At 40.8% G+C, this 14,635-nt stretch overlaps 2 protein-coding genes across 11 annotated transcripts in view; one reads left to right on the top strand and one right to left on the bottom strand.

Annotated features, from left to right (window-relative positions):
• The window catches only part of SGCE (sarcoglycan, epsilon), a 78,960-nt gene extending 65,926 nt beyond the window's left edge, over positions 1-13,034 (bottom strand). For 4 of the 10 annotated variants that reach the window (XM_014547656.1, XM_014547654.1, XM_014547655.1 and 1 more), the window contains exon 1: positions 12,825-13,010. In XM_014547656.1, the coding sequence (XP_014403142.1) occupies positions 12,825-12,933 (109 nt within the window). In that variant the 5' untranslated portion in view covers positions 12,934-13,010. Of the gene's footprint in view, positions 1-12,824 lie in introns of all 10 variants that reach the window. The other 6 variants (XM_005876072.2, XM_014547658.1, XM_014547659.1 and 3 more) reach the window with 3 other exon arrangements.
• An 82-nt stretch (positions 13,035-13,116) lies between these two features.
• PEG10 (paternally expressed 10) overlaps positions 13,117-14,635 on the top strand; it is an 11,850-nt gene continuing 10,331 nt past the window's right edge. The window contains 1 exon segment of the mRNA XM_014547558.1: positions 13,117-13,379. Within this exon segment, the coding sequence (XP_014403044.1) occupies positions 13,375-13,379 (5 nt within the window). The 5' untranslated portion in view covers positions 13,117-13,374.

Here is a 14,635-nt window from a genome sequence, read left to right as displayed (position 1 = left end):
CTCACCCACTCCTACCTCCAACTGGCCCACAGAGGCAGCCAATGTGCAAGAACATGTAAGTCACTGCTAGACAGTGGTAAGTCCCAACCTAGAAAATCAGGAGGCAGCTGGCCAAATCCTCCTCTACAACTTTCCAAAGAACAATGACAAGCAGCACTTCAATTTAAACCTATCACATCAACCTGGTCCTGAGCAAGGTGCTTTCATGCTTACTGTCTAATATAATCCTCACATTACCAACCCAATCTATTAACATGTCTGAAGATTACAGAGGCTTGATCTCAAAGGAGAACGCGACGCGGTAAATCCTGCAGGCAAGCAGGATTCTTTAGCATTCTCCACTTTTCCATGGATGTAGGGAGTTACCACAAAGAAACAATAGTTTGAGTGTCTACAGCACCCCTTTTGTTCCTTCCTTTATTCTAGCCCAGTGGTTCTCAGACTATGTTGTGCATAAAAATTACGCTTCAGAGTTATATACACTAACCTGCACATATTGTAGTTTAAGGGCGATTTAAAGAAATTACTAGAATAACTCTATAGGATGTTTTGTTTTGCACCCTGGCTTTTAGAGCCTGACTAAGCCAGTATGTGATTGAACGCTACTCTGGGTCCCTGCCAGGTGAAGCTATCATTGCTTGTACTCTCCAGGTCCTACGTAAGGGCGGTCCAGTTGCCTTTTACAGGATTAAAAATACAAACCTGATTGGGGCCTCAATTGTTATCAAACAGAGGCAGGGTAAATCGTTTAAACACATCTCACAGATACTGCTCTATTTGAAGGCCAGCACTGCTTTGAGCATATCCATTTTTTTAAAGTTCATATTGATTCATCTAAATTTCTACTTTAACCACAGAAGACCACAGCCCAATACATCTCAATAAAAAGACAACTTTTTGTGGCTCTACTCACAAGACAATGTCACAAAAGGCAAGACAGATTGCCACAAATGGGATGTCTACTTAAATATTCAAGACTCACAGCTTGAGGGGAAAATCTCAATAACATGAAAATAACCATTTGTTTTTAATGGTGTGGATCCACTTGACTAACTTCTTGTATAAAAAAGTTACTGCAATCTGCACATTGACAAATGCAGAATATTCACTGAAAAAGGCTAGTACTTTAAAATTTGATTTTCATTAGAAAAGGCCCAACATTTTTTTTTCTGTGAGCACAAATTTCCTTACTTAGGATGGGAAAGTATGACTTAATTTTTTAAATATTCCACATATAACTTTCAAGATTAATTCTAATGAGAGAGGGGGAAAAAAGCCAGCATGTACAGATTGGTGGACTCTTTTCAAAGATAATTGACCATCCTCAGAAATATTGAAAGGAACTCCACTGTGCTCACGAGTTCAGGATAATATATGCTATAACTGTACCTGGATGTGTTTTTGCTCTAATTCAGAAACACAAAAGCAAAGAATTACATGCATACTGCGCTTACACAGCCCCGACTAAAAAGACATTCACAAAATTAGCTAGCATATCAAGTTATACAATTTATTCAATTCCTCAGTGCTCCCTCTGAAAAATCATCAGAGTCAGAATGAATCCAAAGGTGACTGGCATACCCTTATATTCCCTAGAAACCATAATACTTAAAGTTTGTCTTAAAATTCCATGATTCATTCTAGTCTTGTAGCAGCATGACTACATTTCATCTTGCCTGGAGCAAGCACTCTCTCAAGAGAGAGGACTCTTTCTCAAACGTGAATAATTTGCTGATGGGGGTGGGGAGGGGGGGGAGGAGTTGGCTACTTAATAAAAGCAATTGAAGAGTGAATAGTGACTGATTGCTGATGAGCTAATCAGAATGTCAAGAGACAGAAATAATAAAAAATAACTTACTCTAACGTCACTGTCCAAGTAAACAGCAGGATATGCCAAGTGAAATTTAATCTGATGAACACACTCACCTTACAACCAAGGTGAGGCCACTGTTTCATCTCTATTCATATTTTACTGGAAGGGGACACAGACTTTGTTTTCATGAATTGGATGTATAGCTTACATCCCCTACATTGCTTCCCTTCTCTCACCATTCCCTATGTCACTGTGCTGCACCCTTACTCTCTACATTTTCTCTTCATTTCCTTTATGCAACTGTCCATACTACTTTTTAAATGGTCTCATATTGTTCTTACATTTTTCTCTCCCACAAAATTTTAGCTGACATTATTATTGGCTACCATGTTTTGAGTGCTAAGTGTGAGGCAGTCCCCTAAGGGACATATACATATTAGCTAATGTAATCCTTAGGTTAACGGCTTTGTGAAGTACTTATTAGTTCCATTTTGTAAAGATAAGAAATCTTAGGAAATTATGCAGCTTATTCCGGGTCATACCTTTAATGAGTGGCAGAGTTGGATTTTGAACCCATTTCTCGACTGACTCCAAAGTTCGTATCATCTACTTATTCATCAATACAACCCCCCCCCCACCCAGGTTAAATGCAAAAGCAAGTTAAAACTACATATTTTAATGTAATTTGAGATATGACTATTATTATTACTATTAGCAAGTCATCTTCAATTTATTTTTCTTTCCAGAAAAAACAAAGGCTTTACCTGACTGCTGGATTAGAAATAGCTAGCAAGGAGGCAATGGCCATGGAAATTAATCCCATGTTACACACACACACACACACACACACACACACACTTCTTTAAGAGACGGTTAAAATGTTATTAGGAACCTATGGAGAAAAAGGTATTTGCTGATGAGAACTATCCACCCCAACCTCTGAAGGGAGTGAGGAAAAGATGCCCCTCAGAGAAGTGCAATAGCAAGAACGCCAGAATAAGAAGCCTCCAAACTTTGTTAAAACAGAAGAGCGTGGCAAGGCATGCCATAAGCAATTATTTAATAAAATTAAAAGTTATTAGATATTTAATTGTAGCACAGGCTAAGTAAGACATTAAGCTTCAGAGTGAAATAAGATTGGAGTACAGAAAAGTAGTGTTTAATATCAGAGTCTCTGGAGACAGAGAGCCTGGGTTCAATCCCAATTTTTGTCCATTGGGCAAGTTATTCCATTTTTTCATCTGGTAGGAAGCTGGGGTACAGTGCCCCCTTCATAGAGGTGTTGTGAGTATTAAATGAGATAATGCATTTAAAACCCTCAGAAGAATGCTTAGCACATAACTCAAAAACTGAGTTATTATTACCTTTAATCTTCAACTAATATTAAGAACATTTTAGATTTCTTTATGTGATTTAAAAAAAATAGATGTTCAAATAAAAAATCTTATTGTTACTATAGATGATATTATAAAATATAACACTCTTTTTTTTCTCATGGACATAAGACACATGAAAAATGATTATATTTCTAAGGCAGCTGGAATAAATCCTCCGAGTATTTACCTTCGCTCAGAGCAAAGCAACAGCCCATGGGCTCCAACCCTCCCAAACTCCACATGGCCTCTTGCAGGGGTAAGAAGATGGCATTTTAGCAAGTCTTAATTCAGCGCTGGCCAAGGCATACCTGTTGAGAGCTGCAGTTTAACCCTTCTGAGGAAAGCCAGATGCAATAAGAAGCGAGTTACATTCTGATATTCGTCCCCTCTGACTCTCATAAACTCAGGTTTATTCTGAGGAAATAATGCAACAAATCAAAACTGTATGAGCACAAGATTGAACTTTGCTTTACACATGAAAATTGAAGGGGGGAATTAGTCAATAAAAGAAGTGTTGGCTTAATAGAAGAGTTAATGGCAAGGGAAGGGTTATCCACGTCTTGGTAGTTTTACTGTTTTGCTCATATAGCACGACTCCGACCCGACCAAGGCATATACAGTATTACTGGGTTTCCACTGCCCGGAAATAGAACTATCTGTATTTTATCTCAGAAATGTTAGATGAGTAAGGGGCACCAGTGGGACCCATAACGAAAGGGATACACAGTATATGCGGTCATTATATGAACCATTATTATTTAATATCCCTCTGCAAAATGTTGAACTGTTTTGAAATGAATAAAATTAGTGAAAGGCAGACTACAAAGCAGTATCTTAGACTATCTAATAGTGCAGTCTAGTGGGAGATTAAAAGGTAAAGTGTAGGAGCTACTGGGTTAGGGAAGTAAAACTGTAGGGGGAAAATCTCTTCAAAATAAAATATAATCATGCTTACAAGGTTTTCCAATTAAGAAAACTCTGAAAGAAAAACACTCTCATCTTAGCTATTTACTTGAAACTGTCATTAATTTTCTTTTTTTATAAAAGCCATACATTCTCATTGTAATTCATTCATTTCAAATAGTACAACCAGGGGGTGGGGATATAAAATATGAAAGTTCCCTTTCATGTATCTATCGCCATCCCTCCAATGTCACTCACTCTTAATAGTCTTTGCACCTTTCCATATTCTGTGTAAACATGTTTGCATACATATACATATAAACACGTGTACTCTTTTTTACATTATGTGAACCCACTTTTTCACTTAGCCTATCTCTTGAACATGTTTGCATGATATTACACTGTAAGGTTGCATGACTTTATGTTGCGTGGCTCAATCGTATTTTTGTAACCAGCACCTCAAATTCAGCCTCTCCAACGAGGACTCCTGATCATTTCCTTACAGTCTAGTCTGGTCCTCCGGCAATCCTCATCCTCACAAATAGGAACAGAAATCTAGAAATCATCCTTGACATCTCTTCCTGCCCAAATTCAATCCATGACCCACTCCTGTTGCTATTTACTCTTCAAAATATCCCTCCTCTCTTCATCACCCCCTCACCCCGGAGCCCAGGAGGTCAGCACTTGGAGCCCGGATTGCGAAAAGTAGCCTTGGAGCTGGTCTGCTGCAATCTGCTCTGACCCTTTCAACCCTCCCTGCACAAAGCAGCCCGAGCACTCTTTTTGAAACGTGCATCTGATCATGTCCTGTTTCAACCCTCCAAATATTTTCTGTAGGTTTTAGGGGGAAAAGGTTACAATCTTTGAAGTGGTCTAACGGGTTCTGCAAAGTTCGCTCCCTCGCCTCCTCTCGCCCCTCCTTTCACGTTGTGCTCCCCTTTCCCTCCCGGCTCCAACCTCACTGGACTTCGTCCAGCACCTTCTATCCGCCATGCCAACTTGCCCCCGGGGCCTCCAGAGCCCTTTCTTTTATGTCAAATACACCTTTTCTCTTCACCTCAAAAACATTTACTCATCCTTGAGCTCTGAGTGCTTCCTCAGAGAAGCCTTCTTTAATCCCCCTGTCTGTCTAAATCCACGACTTAAAAATCCTAGTAGTGTTTGTAGCATGTATCACAGGTCTAAGGGCACATTTATATGGGTGATTATTTAATTAATCTTTGTCAACCCCAACAGTGTAAAAGTTCCACAATGGCTGGGAACGCGGATTCCCTGGGAACTCACCCAGGGTCGCAAAACCAGTCGACATCAAAAACATAAATGAATAAAAGAACGATCGCTTAGTAAAGATGACCACTATTTTTCTACTTTTTTCATTATTACTATCAATGCTACAATAAACATCCTTATACTTTTATCTTTGAGCACTTTCACAAATATATCTATGAGCTAAACGCTCAGAAGTAAACCGGCCAGAAAAAAATAACATACGTTTGGAATTTTGATGAGCACATGTAGCAACCTGCCCCGTTTCCACTTCTGCAGTACTGGTCTGCGATGAGAATCCACTCTATTAACTACAGAAAATGAAAGATGCTAAAGATGCTACTATAATGATGAACTATTTCATAGGGGAGAAAAGCCAATGTCATTTTACCGCTAAGTGAGAAACACCAATTTCCTAAGGAGAAAAAAATAAAACAGCCTTGGGTTATTTTTTTCTTTTCTTCCTCATTCCGAGGTAAAAGAGCAACTTTACTTCTATTGCCTAGTACTGAAGACATGGGGAACTAAAATTTAGCTACTATAGGAAAATTAACTGTGATCTTTTCTTTCAAATTCGCAGTGAACCCCAAATCTCCATAATAATCAAAGGGGTGACCAGATGAATGAGTGTAAAGCTAAAGAATGGGAAAGAATGTATACCAGCGCTGCCTAACTCCTAAACATTTTTGAAATGAGCGGCTTCGTTTGTCAGAAGAGAAAAAGTCTGCCTTCTATGTCACAACAGATGCCGTGGCGATTCCCGGGGTACAGAATGCCGAAGATCTATTCTAAAAGTCTGATTAGTCCGAGGCAATTAAGCAGAAAGTGAGACATGCTAAAGAATAGTGCTTTTTTAAGTAGCAAAACACACTGAAACCTCTATTGCATCAATACTGCATAAAAATCCTTAGATGAAGATACAAAAAAATTCTACCAAAGTGACTCAAGACAAGAACACTTGATCTTTTTACTAACAGAATGTTTTTTCGAGAATACAGCATTCATAATCATGCCAGCAACTCATGTTTTGAGGCTTCCTATTCATTTCTGAAATAAGTTCTCTAAATTGCAGAATGTAAACATTGGGGCTCATACACTTCCCAAACCCAAGAGCAGGAGCAAACGGTGCATTCAAGGACCATCGCCAGCAGCCGCCTGCGGGGCAGGTGAGCCAGCGGTGCCAAGCCAGAAGTGCATCTTTGAGCATTTCTCTCCTGGAAACAGGAGCTCAGCTCAGGACCGCCTGTGGCATCTTCCACAACCAGGAAGCCAGCCATCAGAAGTGGCCCTGTGCACTGTCGCAGTCCCACAAAAGTACACGGCTCTTTTATAAAAGATAAAATAAGGAGAGACTTGTTCAACATGAAAAAGACACTTCACACAGGGGCTGCGTTTCTGACCTAACAATTTGGGTAAAGGATGAAAGTTCTGGGTGTGGAGGGAAGAGGCAGGAGTGGAAAAGGCAGGGAAAAGTGAGTTGAGTGAGATAACTGAAGAATGTTCTTGCTTCACATCTCTCACTGGCGGTCCCTTTAGTTTTCAGGGCTCTGGTGCCTCAAAATTGTTTCTGTGGGGCCAGATGCTTTACAGGTTATCACTCCTCAGAAGTGGAGTCCTGTGTGCATACCCCTCGCATTTTCAAAGTTAGATATGGTAATCAAGACAAACGATCAATAGGCAGATGGACAGAAGAGCCTGTCCCAAGATATGTTTGAGACACTAAGAATGTACCCCTGAGGCACTCAGAAACCAGGCTAAACTGAAAGAGAGAGAAGTTCAAAGAGCACAGTGCCAGAAACTACTTTTGATGGAAAGGTTTTGCTTTCTACTGAAAATAAAGCAAACATGTTAAGTATTGCAAGGGGGGGGGGGCTGCAGAAGAAAGAATTGCCGCACGTGTCCCCCGGGGTAAGAGGCTCCAGCAGCCGAGGGCTGAGCTGCCCTGGACCAGCAGCCAGCAGCAACCTGCTCCCCTTAACCCTGAGTGCCCCCAGCATCTGCGATCACTCTGCCCAAGAAGCCTGCTCCCAGGGAGCTAGAAACCCGAGGGAAGGAGTAACTCTAGGAAGCAAGTAATGCTAGGACACTTTGGGGAGGGGAGGGAAGAAAAATTTAATTCTCTCCTCGGGTTTCCATGTTTGAAATGGAATGAGAGTGGGGGAAGGAATGTATTCAATTGCCCTGTTGCAGCAATTTTCAAGTTATAAGAGATCAACTTGCAGCACGGAGGACTATTCCTTTTAGACAGTTTATCGGAAAGAATAAAATGTTTCCATCACAAGTATCTTTGCTGTCCTACACTAAAATGTTATCATGGCCTTCAAATGGAATGTTCATTGCAAGAAAGGTGAATATTTCTGATATTTAAAAAGAATAGATGGAGTAAAGGTGTTAAGTTGATTCTCTTGCTGAGCTGCACTGTTAGGAAGGTCTCAAGTGGAAATCCTGTCACCCACTGATACTAATTCAGCTTTCTGAAACAAACAGAAGAGTTTATGTCTACTTTTAGTCATCAAGCTAAACATTTCCAGACTCTTTGAAGATAGCTCCTATGACAGGATTGCCAGACCTCTCACCATCCCCACAGACTGCTCTGGAAGTTGTCTAATTTGTCAACATCTCTCTTTAAATGTGACAGCCAGAAATGGACACAATACTACAGATGTGGTTAATTAGAGCAGGGTACTATTAATTTTTGTGACATATGAGCACTATTCTAGTATCAGAATTTAAATGTGATTTTTTTTTTTGCAGCCACATCATGCTGCTGGTTCATATTAACCTTTTTCCTCAAAAAATCACCACCATGTTAAGTCACCTCCTTCCTCACACTTAGTGAATTACGATGCATTTACTAGTATAAAATATCTTTTTGCAAAGCATTGCAACCTATTTAAACCATGTTAACTCTAAGTTCTGTTATCTAATTCTAACAGTGATCCCTTTGCAAGTCATCTATGGATTTTAAAGCAAGTGCCCTAGGTCTTCATCAAAGTCATTCATAAAAATTTTGAAGAAGAGAAGAACTAAGGCAAAGGCGTGTGATTCTTCACCGGGGACCACTGCCGGACCCGCGCTCAGTAACCCACACACCTGGCAGGTGCTGGATCAGCCGGAGTCACGCTTACAAAGCAATCCTGCTAGTAGTCTACACACCATGTCACACACAAGAGCATCCTAAAGCCCTGACAAATGCTTTGTTGAAAGCAAAATTCACTTATCTTTCAAAACAAAGTGTAAAAAATCTACACATGTTAAAACAATAGTCACGTAAAAATATATGTGCACATGCATCTAACTAGAAAACCAGCAGCATCCATGCAAATGTCCTAATAGCAGACTGCAGGGGTTGTTTTCACTCAATCCTGTCTTTGCTATAGTTACAATGTTTTAAAAATTGAAGACCCCGGGAATTTTGCTTCCAGAGCCTTTTGCTTGGAGGCAGTTCATGTGAAACAGCTTTAAGAGCATTGAGGTTCCATCTGATCCTACCAACCTGAAAACCCCAGTCAGAAAAAAAATAGTCCTTTGAAAAGACTTGTTGATCCTTAGAAACACCAATTTTTTCTTTTTTTATTTTTAATTTTGCATTGCTGCTTTTGGTTTAATATTTCTGGAAACCAGGGAGATAACAGTAGATCCTGAAGTTTAGAGAAAGACTGGATGTTTTTTGCGTCTGTGTGTCTGTGTCTGTCATGTCTGTCTCTTTGTCTTTGCTCATTGGAAAGAATGGAAATAAAAACAAAATCACCATGTTACTATTTCTGTGAAGCCCCTGACTGAAACAGAGCTCCAGCCCAAGAATCTCTCACGGACACGTACACCCATATCATCTATTCACCGGGAGTCCCTTTTAACACTAAGAGTAGAATCAGCAATAGAATTTGCACTGGTATTTAGAACGGAGGTAAGGGTGAGTTTCAAGAAAAGGGGACTGATAGAGTAAGTGTGGTCAATTAGTAAAAAAGAAAAAGGAACAAGGTAACTAGTTGTTTTGGAGAAAATGTGATCTATACATACAGCACAAATTATATTTGATTGAGAAATTTTAACATGTCAGGGTTTCTTCACTGTTGCGGCATTTTGGTTTGAACATGGTTTCCATCCATGGAAAGCCAGTGTTAGAGAAACTGGATACACATTATCTTTATCTCTTTGAGGTTGTCTCTTACCAGTATTTTTTCATTACAGTAAGTGAAAATTCCACTTTGTTTAGAAATACAATTTGTCAACCATACTAGATTAAAGCTAAATATATGAGGTAAATCAACAGCTTTTAAATTTATGGCAAACTCTTATAATAAATGGATAAAATGATCAAATACCAAGTCCAGTTAATATATGACCACTGAAAATTTTACTTTGCTTAGAAATAAATTTCCCCACCATACTAAAAGGTAAGCCAAATGTATATGGTAAATCAGCAGGTTCACAGATCCATAGCAAATTGTCATTTAAAATAGATAAAATGTCCAACTAGAAAGTCCACTTATAATTTGACAAATGAAAATTCCACTTTGTTTTTGAAATACAATTTTCTCACCATCAGAGAAATTAAGCTAAATACATGAAGTAAATCAATAGCTTCACAAATAAATGGCAAATTGTCATTAAATAGGTAAGATGTCCAAATAGAAGTCTAGTTATTATTTGACAAGTGAATATTCCACTTGGTTTTGAAATACAATTTCCCCACTAAACAAGCAGTTAAATGTTGGTGGTAAATCAACAGCTTCATAGATTCAGAGAAAATTTTCATTAAGATGGATTAAAATGTCCAAATACAATGCCCAGTTCTTATTTGGTAAAACAGATAATGCACATTAGCAATGAAATATAATCTGGCATTACATTTTGCTTTACATGTAATCTTGTGCAAAATAGATAAGAAATAGTCAACACTAGGAACAAATACCTGAGAAAATCTAAAATTCACTTATGATTCTAAATGTCAAAAAGGTATTAAATTCTTTGTTAATTTTGGAGGGTAGTTTTTAATGTTGTTTTGTTGTTTTAGGTAACACAAAAATGTTATCTAAAGTATTGTCTATTAACCCTGTATTTTGCTTTTATTTTTAACATTTTGCTGTTTTAGATAAGAAAGGTTAATCAAAACTAGTTATCTACCGATATTTTCTCTTGAAAAATTGTATTTCTAAGGCAAAGCAAAAATTATTTCATATGTAGAAGAATAAACAACATAAGGAAATACACCAAAATGGTCAGTATGTGTATGTTAGAATAGTGAAAATTCTCAGTTCTCTAGGTATAGATATTTATGTACTAATGTTCATTTAAAATTCTAATTAGAAAAGGTATTAACATTTCCTTTTTTTAAAAGTCTCTGAAAATGTTATTTGACAGTTAAGTATCCTTGAAAAGAATATAATGGAGAAAATTCATTTGATCCCATTTTTAATTTTAGAAATTATATATATGCAACTCTCACCAAAATATGTAGTAATTAGATTAAGTCTGAAAAAACAAATTCCATAATGCTTACCGGGGTTATCTTAGAATGAAGAGGTTACAGGTGATCTTGATTGTCTTCATTTGTTTTTTTCAATTTTCTGAAATATTTTTCCCTTACTCTTTGTACAATGAATAGAAATTACTTTTTTGTGCAATGAATGGAAATTATGATAAATATAATACTAAAGCTTTTTTAACAACAACAAAAATCCTGGTTAACATTTTGAAATAAAAAAAATCAATTGATTCAAACTTGTTCAAACTTTAAAAATCTTGGGATAATTTATAAACTTGAATTTCCCCTGCCATCTATACTGATTTTTAATCTGATATTTTGGAAAAGAATATCTATTAGTTAACAATTAGATGAAGTAAATTTTCTGGATTAAAATAAAGCTAAGAATTTGACAGTTCAGTGGTCACCACAACAGTACTCTAGCAAACATAAGAAGTCCTGATATTATTCTATCTTGCAGAAAAGGGTGCATATCCTAAAGATTAAAAGGCACTTCTAAAAAGAAAATTGTGTTCCCCCCAAGTTCCTAGATAAATATCTTTCATTGTTGGAAATCTGCACTTCATTCATTCATCTATCTAATGGTCAATATTTTATTTCTGATCAAAAAAGTCAACTCTCAGCAAATATGCTACAATTTTTGTTTATTTCTAAGCAGCCTCACTTTAAATAGGAGTCTGCCACCCGGCTATTTATAATGGGTCAAATTCTTATTTATCCTCTCCGTATAAAACAATCTGTAGCAATGTAACTAAACTACGCTGAATTTTAGCCTCCAAATACAAATCTGTTTCATCTGTTTAAGGAAACTTATTCAGCTGTAGACAATTTGTTTTCCCATTTTAACTTAAACTTATTTTGCTCAGATTATCAACAGATTGTCCGTTTTCTTGGCGCCAAACACTTTGGGGCGCTTACATGGAAACCCCGCGCTAAGGCTTTTTTGAAAAAGCATCCTTCCTCATCATGGAATGAGTCTTGTAACTCACAGCAATTTCCCCTAACGTAAAACATATATGTTTATCTGCGGAGATGAATCTCGGCATCGCACTTGCAAGGATTAACATGAGGCTGCTGTGACTAAAGGCAGTCATTCTCCGGACAAGATTTACAAAAATGTAACGTTGCGGGGAGAATAAATCTCTGCGAAAACCTCGTAATCGCCACAAAAAGGCCGTGGCTGCGAGCCTCTGAAGCCCGCCAAGCACATTGGAGGCACCCACAGCTGTTTTTAATTGTTCCTGCTTTCTTGAAATAGTGCGCTTGGTGGGGCAAATAGTGCTGTTTTCAGCGTCTCTAGCCCCCAGCCGGGGCGAACCCTGACCTGAATGCCGGCTTAGATCCAGTATTTCATGATTCTGCGTCCCTACTCAGGAAAGACGAAGAAAAAACAAGACATCCGCCGCCGCCGAGAAATGCGCTCAGGAAGAGGGGTAATCAGATGTTTCAAATGCACATTTTTTTCTGTTCTCTCCCGATCAGATTCAAGAAAAGGAAAAAAATGTTTTTGTGGAGAAGGAAGCAGCTTGATACCCCTTTCCTATGGCTCGCCTCTGGGCCGCAGAACCCCATTTGTGGGGTAACGAGCCCCCCATAAAAATGGGCAACGACCCCCAGCCCTTTGTTGCCCCCCAGCCCTTTGTTGCAGGGATCAGAGAGGTCCACCACCAGGGTTGGAGATGAGGGGGACAGGGTTGGGAATTGAAATTGGAGATAAAATTTCGGCGCTTTCTGGGCAGGGAGGGGCCCGTGGGGGTGCCAAGAAAAAGAAAAGGCCAAGGGTCAAGCCTGGGAAGCGACGCCCAAGGCCCGGAAGTGGGGTGGGGGGCGTCCTGAAAGAGGGGTGCAGTTGGGGACCCAGGCAACAAGAGGGGCTGACGCCCAGAAAACGACCACGAGTACCCAAAACCTCGGTGGGGGGATGGGAGGGCGGAGGCCAGTTGGCCTGGGTACCTCCTGTCGCGCGCGGGTCACTAACCTGTCAGCAAGAAGGTGCCAGTGGTCCAGGGGCTCATCCTGCGTGTCCCCCGACCCTGTCCTGTCCAAGAACAAGGGTCTCCCAGCTCCCACCACGGGGGAAATTGCATTCTTGGCCTGCCTAGGCCGGCCGTCCTCGATCTCCCCTCCCCTCCCTTTCTTCTTTCTTCCCAGCTGGGCCCGTTCAGCATCAGCATCCTGCACCCCCTCCGTAATCTCCTGCTCCCTTCGCCCCCCTCATTCGCGGAGCACGCTGGGATTTGGCGCCCCCTCCTCTGTTCAGCCTATAAAAGGCTGCCAGTCGGCGCTCCGGGTACACGCGCTTCAACTTCGGTTGGTGTGTGTCGAAGAAACCTGACTGCGACCTGGGAAGCACCGCGGAGAACATCGGAACATCGGAGAGGGTCCACCGAGCCTCGCGAAAGGTCCGCTGAGCGGGCTTCGCAACCGGAGCCACTCCGGGCTGCGGAGCACCCAGCGGATCCCACGCCTGGCACAGGTGTGGGACCCCGTCCTTCCTGTCCTCGCAGAGGAGTCCTCGCGTGGTGAGTATGCGGTGAGAACGTTTTTTGTTCTTTTTTTTTTTTTTTTAGATCACATTCAATCTCCGTTCTTATCGGGAGATGGAGTAGCGCCTCGGAATATCTCCACGCAAACCTTGTCACGCCTTCACTGGCCGAACCCCAAAACGGAGTGGAGAAACGAAGCCTTCAGGGCTTTGATTTCCAGAATCGATAAGTCCAGATATGGGCTGTAGACAGACATGAGCTGCGGACAGACATGAGCTGCAGACGGACATGAGCTACAGACCAATTTGGAATTTGCTCTTCAAATGCGCTACTAAGTGATACGCGCTACAAACTAATTGGCGCTTCATGCGCTGCAGAATGATAAGCGCTTCAATTGCGCTAAAGGCTGATAAGCGCTTCATTTGCGCTACAAGCCAGTAGGAATTGCAGCGATATATGAGCTGCAGATTGATTTGCGCTTTAAATGCGCTACAAAATCTGAGCTGCAGAAGATTAGCGCTACAAAAATGATTGCACTACAACAGCGCTTCATCGAGCTACAAGCTACAATGCACAGGAACTGCAGAGGTACATGAGCTGCAGAACAATTTATGTCCTCAAATGCGCTACAAACTAATAACAGCTGCAGAGATATGCAAGCTGCATTGGCGCTACAAAGAAACCAGATGTAGAGGGATATAAGCTGCAGAGTAAAATTACTCTGGCTTCTTAGAGGGGGGAACCCCACCCTTTGTCTCTAACATACCTTTTGGAATGGTTCCCACTACGTTTTTCTGCAGGTCGGTTCTCTGCGTGCTGGTGGTGGTAGACAAAATGGAGCCCCAGGCAAAAAATTAACGTTTAACATTCTGCCACACCATTCCTGCTATAGAGCAGTGGAGTGGAGGGGCCCTGACTTGAGTGTAAAGGGGAATATTTTGGTGGTGGCAGAGCGGGTTGCCTTGCCTAGTTGCGCTTGATTGAAGCGGCGGTGTAGTTGTAGTGATGGCGCGAATCCGCGTCCAGCAACAGTTTGTGGAAACTGTTGGTTTGCTTAGTATTGGGGAGGGATTGGATCTGGAGGGGATTGCTCTTGTTGCATGAAATGAATCTGGCTGTTGGAGACTGGTGGGAGGGGTGTCGGGAGGGGGGATCCTGGGAGAGGCTTGCAGCCAGTCTCAGACCTGCCCCGCCCATTCTAGCGCGCCTTCTCTGCAGTATCGGCTCCGAGCCGTCTTAGCGCCTCCTAGCGCCTACTGCGAGCGCGCCTCCTCTGCAACGCGCCTCCTCCGCCGCCTCTTCT

This window comes from Myotis brandtii, unplaced genomic scaffold (assembly GCF_000412655.1).
Source record: "Myotis brandtii unplaced genomic scaffold, ASM41265v1 scaffold48, whole genome shotgun sequence".
NCBI lineage: Eukaryota > Metazoa > Chordata > Mammalia > Chiroptera > Vespertilionidae > Myotis > Myotis brandtii.
Note: the sequence above shows the minus strand (reverse complement) of the source record. Positions and strands in the feature narration are given on the sequence as shown.